Genomic DNA, 10,577 nt, shown 5'->3' on the forward strand with positions numbered 1-10,577 from the left:
TTTGCCTAAGGAGGTTCTGAAGGTCTTGTTTCAACACGCAGTGCAATTTTCCTTTCAGAGCACTAATAGGAACACCAGATAAGTATCTAAATTGCAACATTTTTTGCTCATAAAATTAAAGCTTATTATGCTGATTAATGCCTAACAAAATGCATGCAAATAAAAATTGCAATGCTATCCTCCCTACTCCTGATATTGCTGGAGTCCCACTTTAAGCATGCCCTAAACTTTGACACCCAATGCTACGACATTTGTAATTTTTAATACTGGTTTGCAGTATTTTTGGTTTCCTAGCTCTGTTTGGCCACATAAGGGTTTTTTTCATTGTTCTTATTATCAGCCTGTTCTCTCAGTAAGCATATGTGATTCTGTGATTCCGTGCTATGTCTGTGCACCCGTAGCCTAAATGCAGATTCTGTATAAGTAAAGTGGAGAAAGGACAGAATTCTTAACCTCTCACTTTTCTTCCACTTTCTGGTAATGCTAGGAGCATTGTCACAACACCGTTTTAAGACAGGTACACATTTTAATTAAGGAAGAAAAAAATAGTATGGACAAGGCTGAGTAGTAAAAGTAGTAATAGTGATATCATGCTATTTATCCTAAGTACTCAGAATTTTTTCCTTATTTCTGTGTGTGATTATAACATGCCAATGTAACACTCAAGCTAGCAGCAGAATTGCACCTCATGTTCCCAGACATCCCATCCTAACGTTGCGTGTTCATGCTGGTGTACGGCTTTCCCAGCTGCAGTGCTGAGCTCCATGCGTCCAACTCTTCAGGCTTCATTCTGCGCTGGTCCCCCAAGGGCTGCATCACTGGGGTTTCTTCTTCAGGGCTGGGTGCATGGTAATTAGGTAAGTGGTAGTAAGAGCGTGAAAAGGAAGCTGTGGTTTTGGAAAGAGGTGTAGGATCAAGGAAAGGGAGCTATCCTTAGTCCTCGGAGCTGCTCCTACAGCGCAGAGCAGCACATTGCTCCATGCAGACGTCAGTAACCTCCCCGGTGCTGCTGTATGGCCACAGGTCAGGTGGGTACAGTCAATCGCCCTATAAAAGCCAGGAAGCACGAGCGCAGCAGAGATGCTGTGGCTCTTGGAGGAGGTATGAGAAGCAGGGCTGCTCTCTTGCGAATATTATTTAATTTGGGCTGTTAGTTTATGACCCCGTCTAGTCGGGTGTAAGAAAGAAGTTGTCACAGCCTCCAACAGGTGGAAAAGGAGCAGAGCAAACAGGGAAGGTGTGTTTAGGGTTAGCTAGCAATATAGAGGCACATGGGATTTGATGCTGCAGAGGGTTTACAATGAAGTAGGTGATTTTGCAGTCAGATGGAGTTGGGGGAATTCTTGCAAACGGGATCCACATTGCCTCTTTGCATGTCAGATCAGAGATATCAATAAATGTTTATGTATATAAAGTAGTCCTTTATATATATATATACCTTAGACAAAGGTTGGCCAATTGCTCAGACACCCATAGCGGCAGTGGTCAGGAGAATTTTATTTTATTTTTTTCAAGACTAGTCACACTGGCTGAGAGCCTGGTGTAAGGCAATGCAGTGAATCACTGGCACGTATCTGCCTCCAACCCAGGCGTTCAGGATTCCCGTTCCCACGGTCTCCCACTCGATCGGCGTTTCTCAACCTCCTCCAGCAGGTGATGCCTCCCTCGGAGTGAAACAGCACAGCTCATGACTCCAGCGTCTTCTGCAAAACCAAGAGAGGAAGACTGATGCCAGTGATAATCCTATCTGGTTCATTTGGTTTGTGTTCAAGGAGATGAATCAAGAAATGCAAAGGATAAAAAATGAATTAGTTAAAGAATTAAAGAATGGACAGGGCTGATGTGAGAAGCCATCTGAATTATTTTCAAGTGAAATTCCCCCCAGAGTTCATTTCCGCAGTTCAGCCCGTGGAAGTTCTGCTGGCACAGACCTCACACTTGAATTATCCTCAACAGAAATGAAAAGCCCTGTATGGGGTGCAGCATGGGAGCAGGCAGAGGGAACCCTCTGTCCCTTTAGCACCCGTCCAGGGCATAGGAGAGGGATCCGTGGCTATAATTAAAGCAAGGAGAGGCTCAATCTTTATCTTCCAGAGCACCTTTACCCCTGTGAGCCACCCCTCTGCTGTGAGATCTGTAACCAGCCCCTAAAACCAGCTTGGGAATCCTTTCCCTTGGATTTCTTTTTGCTTCTCTTGGCCTGCCAAGACACACTAGGTTTTGTAAAAGTACATCCCAAATATGAATAGGTTGCCAGTCTTCACCTAAAATCTGTGTTCATTCGTATACAACAGAGATGCCCTGAAGTGGAAACACAAAGAGGCCAAGTATTGCACAGCTCCCATGGCTGTGCTCATTAAACCAGGCTGAGAATCCACCTTCTGTAAGACTGCACACATGCAATTCGGTTCCTACTCCAGCTTTATGAATTTATCTTTCAGTGCAGATAGCTACTGCCGCAGAGTAGAGTTAGGCTATTGCTGAACTTTGCACTCTTCTTATCTGATGTGAACCCACGCAGGCAGCACTCAAAATGTGTTCATTTGTAGTCTTCAGTGTTTTGCCTGGTTGCTCTTAAATGGTGAACGTGCCACTGTGAACTTTTGGGTCTTTTGCATAACATAATTGAGTTGTTATTGTGCACTCGTGTAGGGCTGACGTTTGTAACCGGTTCATATAAAGATGTGTGCTAAAAGAAATCGTGTCAGACACGGCTTTCTGGTTGCATCAGAGAGAAGTAAAGGTTTATTAGAGGATTTTTCTTTCCACTAGAATACCAATCACGGTAGAGATTAACTCAGGTAACAGTGATTAGGCACAGAAAGTCAGACGGAAGAAGCGGGTGGGCCATCCAGAGAGTTGGGATGAGCCCACGGAGTGAACAGTGCTGAGTTATAGAGCTAGGGCTCGCCCTTGCTCTTCACAGAGCTGTGATCAGGTGTCCGGGTACGTTCTGCTTGGTCAGAAGGTCCTGCAGTGGGAGATGCCAGCTTTGCCCATCAGTGCTCAGACTTCCTAAAACTCCCTGTGGAAAGAAGAAGGAAAGCAGGAAATGTTATCTCATTCAGGATTTGTAATCTTTTTGTTCCTTAGTAATTAAAGGCTGGGCAGTTCTCAGTGGATTAGAATTTTTCCCAGTGTCAGGCTTCATATTTGTCCATACATGCTCATCTGCAGCTTTGCCACTGAATATATGGAACTGCTTCTACTCTTCCCTCTGTAAGTGCAAATCAGGAGTCACTTTAAATTTAGAGCAGCTGTAGCAGTATAAATCTAATACAGATGGGCTTAGAATCTGTATTTGTTTGCTGGGGTATTTACACCAATTCTTTAAAAATTAAAGTAGGATGGCATGTCATATATTTCAACCTTGCCTACCAAACATTAACACACACAGGACTGCTGCAAGTCAGGTAGACTGTTTGATCAAAGCTTTCTAAAAATTATGACCTTCAGCTCATTTTCAGTGTTTTCAGGCATTTGTTTGAGATGCTGTCAGGACCTGAATCCTTACCTGATCTTATAGTTTTTATGGCCTCGGACACTTCCTCCATTGTTGCTCCTCTCTCCAGTGTTTTATTCCCTTCCAGGCAGAGCTTCAGGTTTTCAGCACCTCCTGGAACCACAGCCATGACATCAGATATGGAGAAGACCTTTTGGTCACTCCCTATCTTTGCTGCTTTAGGACTTTGGCAGCTAATGCTCCTTTTATTTTAAATGTGATGAGTGTTGCAGCTATTTCACTCTGCTTTAATCATGTTGCTCCCTTAATACCCATTACACTTCTAACATTTGGCTTCATTCTGATACTACTGACTTCTCTGGTTCCCTGTATGCTTTCAGTTGGGCTTTAGTTTTCCTTTTCCTCCTTTATTTCCTCCTACATATCCTCTGATGAATCTCTTCATAACATCCTTTACACTTGAGTCGCTTGTGAAAATGCCACCGTGTTCATTGTGTTACTGTTTAAGAACAAATGTCGGAGTGAATTTAAAACATGATGGTGAAAGAAACAGCAAAAACGTCTCCAGGTTTCCAAATGTGGAAGGAAGTTGTCAAACCCTTCACTGCCATTGCAAGGGAGAAGTTAATGGAAGGATGTACACTTTTATTCCAGTTCTTACCTTGGCTTTCACAAGATCTGCCAGAGTGGGAGTGGGAAGATGACGAGTGGGAGAGGCAGGATTTTCCCCCTCCTCCTCCACCGCCACCTCCTCCACCTGAAGTTCTTCCACAGCCTCCCCCTCCAGCTCCTCCTCCACTCCCTCCTCCGCCGCCTCCAGAAGCTTTTCCGCAGGATCCTCCAGTTCTTCCTCCACTGCTTCCTCTACCTGAGGACCAACTGCTTCCTCCTCCACTGCTTCCTCTCCCAGAAGACCAGTTAATTCCTCCATGGCCACCTCCTCCTGAGGATCCGCCGCCACCACCTCCTCCCTGCGAGGAGCTGTAAGAAAGGAACAACACACACACAAAATTTATTGCAGCAGGACTGAGGTCCGGCAACCTCGTGACTTTATCGAGGCCACTTTGGGACTTTTCTCTATGGTTGAGAAAGCACTACCATGTGAAATGTGTTCTAGAGAACTGGTTTCAAATATTCCTAAGTAAGAACAAATCAACTGATATGCACAGAGGAAGAAAAAGAAAGAGAGTGAATGGCTTTGGCTGTCTTTCAAAAGTCAAAAATTTGTACTTTGAGTATTTAGAAAGTACAGTTATTCTCTTGGTTGTCTTTCATTTTCATACATAACTTCATAGTTCCTGATTGCACTTAGTGGAACAGAAGGCAAATGATAGTTTTAAAAACTTTTCTACATGTTTTTGTCCAGTTCACAATAAGTGTAGAATAATACAGCTTTGTGCACTGACAGCTAAGCTGTAGATTCAGTATGAATTCTTGTGGTTGTAGTAAATATCCTGACGATGAATCAGTTGCACTGGTTCCCAATATAAATATTATTACTGTCATCTCTTATTACTGTCATCTCCACCTGTTGGCAGAGTTGGCATGTTAATTAATCTGGATGTACGTACCCAATGCCATGCTGTCCCTCCTGCAGCAGTGCCCGGTACTGAGCGATCTCCTGTTCCAGCCGGGTCTTGATGCCGAGCAGCATCTTGTACTCCTGGTTCTGGCTCTCCATCTCGCAGCGGATGCTGGCCAGCTCCTCCTCCAAGGGGCTGATCATGCTCTGGATCTGCTGCAGCTGCATGTTGTAGCGACGTTCCGTGTCTTCCAGGTTGGATTGCAAAGACCGTACCTGAGAATGGAAGAAAAAGTACAGTGAGTACAGGGCTGTGGCAAGATGAGCCCTTCCTTATGCCCATAATGAGAAAAATCTTTGATGGTGTCTTATTCTTTATGTGTAGAGTCTAGCCATAGCTCCAGATAGCTGTATCTCCTGTGATTCCAGCAACTCGCATTTCAGAGGATCAGGAGCAATCGTTGCATACCATGCTGAGCTGAGACTGCAGCTCAATTTCCAGGCTCTGATAGTCACGTCTCAGCGCAGAGATCTGCTGAGTGCTTGATTCCAGTTCCTGACCACTTGAGTGGACTTGTTGACTCACTTCCTCCATCTGAAAAATGAACATACAGGCTTGGAGTTTTTTGGTTTACCTATAATAAGTCACCCCTCAGAGGGATTCTACTATTTTTATCCTAAAAGCAATTGAATAACTGGCATTCGGGGTATCATTCATCTACAGGAAGTTCTTACCAAAAGTTGGTGTTATTTTGCTTTTCTAATATGAACATTCAAACCTTAATCTTTCTGGGATGCAGATGAGACACCTAACCCCCTTTTGTTAGAGAGAAACATGGACTCAGTGATCTTTGTGGGTCCCTTCCAATTCGGGATATTCTATGGTTCCATGAGAAATAGTAAGTTTTCATTCCATTGTACTGATTTCTACTTATATAAACTAAGGAAAATCTATGTGAATTCTAGATGCTTCTGACTATATTTGTAATGAAATAAATCAAGAAAACCTGCTTCCTTACTGCAGGGACAGTTCAGATCAGCATGCCTTAGGACAATTACTTTTTTAAACTTTCAGTGCTCGTCATTTACCTTGCTCTCATACCACCTTTCAACCTCTTCACGGTTTTTCTGAATAATATGCTCATATTCTTGTCTCATATCGTTCAGTTTCTTCAGCAGATCCTCTCCTGGAGCAGCATTGACCTCCACATTCACATCACCACCAGATTGGGTTTGCAGTGATTTGATTTCCTGCAGAGAAAACCCAGGCCCAAGGCAAACAAACAAAAAGGTGAAATTACATTGTGAAAGAGTTTTGGAGTCATTTAACTTCCTCTGAAGTCATAAACCATCCTGGAGCCTTTCAACAACATACGTATCTGTATGTTTTGTTTTGTTGTTTTTGTTTTTGTTTTTGTTTTCTTGTTGCAATTATTCAGCCTTGACTTCCCAGACACTGCTTATGGAGGGGACCTGTGCTAAGAGATGCCCTGGAAGAGCCCGGGCCTGGCACTGAGGCTGTCTCAGGCTTCCCCTTGTTGAGATGCTGCACATCAGGGGGGCAGGGAAGGCTCCTTGGTGCATCAGATGTCACCTGGGAAGCCTTTATTTCTAGTATTGGAAGTGTTCTTGTTTTCCCCTCCAGTTTGAGGCAGGATCTGGCTCTCACCTCCTCATGGTTCTTCTTGAGGCCAATCATCTCCTCCTTCAGGGACTCAAATTGCATCTCCAGGTCAGACCTGCTCAGAGTCAGATTATCCAACAAGGGTCGCAGGGTGTTGATGTCAGCCTCCACGTTCTGCCGGAGACCATACTCGGTCTCATACCTGCACCAAGGAGAAGGCAGAAACGTCAGCCCTAGTCTTGGGCTCTCAGTCCTTCTCCTGCTGACTTTATTTACAAAAAAGATCACATATTGCGGTGTCTCAGTGCCTGCTTTTGTGCCTGTACTCTGTAGCAAACAGCATCTCTCAACCAGCAGAATTATGAAAGCTCTTACTTAAAGTTTAATGTTAATATTAAACTTTAATATGAAAATGGATTCTGTAGTCTATTTCATCTTTTTCTGTAGATTTTGTGTAGGTTTCTTGTGTCTGTTTCATTTGACCTTCAGTGAGAGATAATGCAATTTTTCTTCCCTTAAAAATAAAGCTTTTTTAAAGCTTTTCCCTAAGCACGTTTAAAAAAAAAATCATTCTTTGCTTCCACAGCCATAGGGTGTATTTCCATTGAAGACTGTTACAGAAGTAATGAGAGTTTTGATGTCTTACAGATTATTTCACATGTGCTGTCATGGAGCCAGCAGGAACCCTAGGCTCTGTGGATTGATATTTCTATGTTGAATGAGTTTCTGAGAGAAGGTTGGGGCAAGCAGGAGGGAGGAAGTCAAAGCCTGGAAAAGAGAAATACGTATTTACTTTATCCTGAAGTCTTCTGCAGTCATCCTTGTGTTATCCAGGTCCAAAAGTATCTTGTTGGTTTCCACAGCCGCAGTCACAAGCTAGAAGAGAAGACAGTAGTGAGGACAAATTTTCCCTGTGAATCTCTCAGGTTTGCACAAGAGACACACATAGGAATGGGATGTCCCAGGTGTCTGAGCGTTTCCTACATAGAAGGGCCTAGAAAGGTCATCTACGGTGCAAAACAAAGAGGTACCATTATAAAAACAGCATCAGAACTGCAAAAAAACCTACTTGGGGAATGCAAGAGGGGAGTGAGGAGTCCAATCAAGAGGCTTGGAGCCGTCACTGCAGCTGCCATGCCCATGGGCCAGGGGCTGTACTCAAATGTCAGACATGGCACACCCTGCAGGGTAATTGTTGCCATTTTTCCTACACTCTAAAACCCACTGGAGGCAGCTGAGAGCCTGCACTCACTGCCAATGGACTGGGATGTCTGTAGGGGTGTGCATTGTTTCTCCACTTTGGGCTGGAGAGAGTTGGAGGCATGCACAGAAGGCAGAGTTTCAAGCACACGAGGTACTTGCAGGGAGGCACTTAGTGAATGTAAAATATCCACATTGACTGCCTCAAAGATTTTTCTCAATCGCAGAGGTCCATCTGATGCTTCTTAAGCTTCTGTGACAAAGAACACCCTACCTGATTTTGAAGGTCTTCAATTTCGCCATAGTAGTGACTGTAATCCTTTCTGCCAGTAGGGCCTTGCTTCTGGTACCACTCCCTGATTAACTGCTCAAGCTGAGCATTTTCCTTTTCCAAATTTCTGACCGTGTCCAGGTAGGAAGCCAGGCGGTCGTTAAGGTTCTGCATGGTCAGCTTTTCGTCGTTGGACAGTATTCCCATGCTCCCTCCACCAAAGCCACCTCCGCCAAAGCTGCCACCACCGCCAAAGCTGCCACTGCTGAAACCAGCAGCACCTCCACCAAAGCTTCCTCCGTAACCACCACCAAACCCGCTCCTGGCTGATCCGAAGCCTCCTCCCATGCTGCCACGGCGCATTCCTCCTCCGTAACCACCACCACTCATCCCTCCGTAGCTGCCACCACTCATTCCCCCTCCAAAATATCCGCCCCCACCTCCTCCTCTGCAGCTACCGCCGCTCATTCCCCCTCCGTAACTGCAGTGCCTGATCCTTCCATAGCTCCCACCGCTCGCTGCCCCCCCGTAGCAGCTTCTGGAGCTTCCTCCACCACAACTGCCACCAGAAAACCTGCCGCCACTGCTTGTCCTAGCGGTGTATCTTCGTGAGGAGGCAGAGGAATACGTGCTGCCCCCTCCGCCACCGCCGCCGCTTGCGCCGCCACCGCTGCTCCCTCGGTGGCAGCTTCTAGAGGTCTGCTTGGAGCCACAGCTCATAGTGGCAGCAGGGAAGGATTCAGCTGGTTTTACAGTTGTTCTGGAATCATAGCTCCGAGTCCTCCCCTGCCTGGTCTGAATTTATACCTGAGACAGTGGGTGTCACCAGCGAAGGGAGTACCTTGCCATGTGTATTCGCAAGCCGTGCATTTTATGCCAAGAGTAATTTGCCAAAGGGAGATGTTTGACGGTGTCAGGAAGCTTAGCCCATACCCGGAGTGTTCCTGACCGTTTGTTTGTTAATACAAAACATGTAATTTCTATTGGGTGGCTCTGAATTAGGCAGATATTTTCAGTGATCTAGTCCACTGACTTACAGTAATCAGAGTTAAACTCATCCCACTCACCTCGTCCCATTTGCATCTCCTTCAGCACAACAATAAACTGCCACAGCATGAGACAGTGATGGATGTTGCCATCTCTCTTCTAACGTGGTCATTCCTCATGCTCTTTCCCCTTTCAGTTATGTGTCAAGGAATCCCAGCTAATTCTTTATACGCAGGCAATATCTTACTACGTTCTGGTTTATGGGTATCTTATGCCACGTGCTCCTTATTTTTAGTCTTTTGTCGCTTTATGCCTTTTGAAAACATCACAGGATGTATTTTGTAGGTACACTTGAACCATTGAGACTTCTTAATTTCTCCTAAAAACGTAGTGAACATTGGCAAATATGGTACATCAGCAGTTTGTCCCAAACATCCAGCTGCAGTTATGTTTTAGAAACAGCTTATTACGAAAAATTTTATGTCAACAACTTGAAAATATCTCTGTGTAAAACTGCAAGGAAGAAAAATGTGATGGCTTTTTGCAGGAAATATTTGCTCAGACCAACTGAGGTTACAGCACAGTTGAGGGACCCGGGGAAGCATCCTGGCTCTGGGCTGGTTTCTCTTGGCACATCGGTGAAGGTGAGCGACGAGCAGTGAGGCTGTGTCCCCGCTGCTGGAGGGATTGCAGAGTTTCAGCCAGGATGTTTACCTGTCTGAGCGCACGTCCAAACATCCTCCCCCCTGTAGGAGGAGGTTAATGCACAGGAACACCTGCGCTGCATTACCTGAGTATATGCGGGCTGGGTTTTTATTGGGAAAACGCGGTCACGTACAGTACCTCGGCCTTACTCTGTTGCTGTGTGCATCGTGTACAGAGAAGGTTTTGTAAACTTACATTTTGCCCTGGGATTTCTGAAGAGTAGTGACAGCGTGGAAGATAATACTAAAAATTAATGTGGATATAACAAAAAAAACAAATAAATTGTGAGTTGGAGTTCTGATAATGACAGGATGCTCAACTGATGGAGTATAAAACAAATAGAAACATGGACTAGAAGCACAGAATGAGTGAAAGATACAAATGGTAATGTCAATGCTCTGTTAGCTGGCACCGTGTAGGCTGAACTAGTTGGGTGATGTCCAACTTCCCCTATTGATTGGCTGTTTTATTTTTTCCTCATTAAGCCTTTGTGATGTTGATTGTTGCTAATTTGGAGGTTTGGTTGTTATGGGCTCATAGCAAGTGTTTGTGGAAACATCTTTTTATAAACACCCTTCCCAGCACACCCTCACCCACACTGTTGGGCACACCTAAAGTTTCAGCTCCCGCTCCGTGTCATGAAATGTCCCAGGAAGCCAGGCCTTCTGCGGCCTGGGAAAACTGAAATCGTTCACTGCAAAACTTGGTGGAGTCTCAGTGATGAGAACTTTAGCTTGTTCTGGTGAGAAATCCTTGTCTCTTGAAGCTCATGCGTCTGTCTCCTGTCCTAACAGCTGCTTTGGCA

The 10,577-nt window shown here is 45.0% G+C and overlaps 1 protein-coding gene across 1 annotated transcript; it reads right to left on the bottom strand.

Annotated features, from left to right (window-relative positions):
• Positions 1–2,715: 2,715 nt before the first annotated feature.
• LOC101795309 (keratin, type I cytoskeletal 14) lies at positions 2,716–8,884 on the bottom strand. Its single transcript, XM_027445209.3, has 9 exons — positions 8,084–8,884; positions 7,403–7,485; positions 6,655–6,811; positions 6,075–6,236; positions 5,455–5,580; positions 5,035–5,261; positions 4,125–4,444; positions 3,515–3,616; positions 2,716–3,025 (listed from the first exon to the last, which is right to left on the bottom strand). Exons 1-9 carry the CDS (start codon positions 8,798–8,800, stop codon positions 3,000–3,002), a joined length of 1,920 nt encoding a protein of 639 aa, XP_027301010.3. The 5' UTR covers positions 8,801–8,884; the 3' UTR covers positions 2,716–2,999.
• Between the last annotated feature and the right edge of the window lie 1,693 nt (positions 8,885–10,577).

Source organism: Anas platyrhynchos, chromosome 28 (assembly GCF_047663525.1).
Source record: "Anas platyrhynchos isolate ZD024472 breed Pekin duck chromosome 28, IASCAAS_PekinDuck_T2T, whole genome shotgun sequence".
Classification (NCBI taxonomy): Eukaryota; Metazoa; Chordata; class Aves; order Anseriformes; family Anatidae; genus Anas; species Anas platyrhynchos.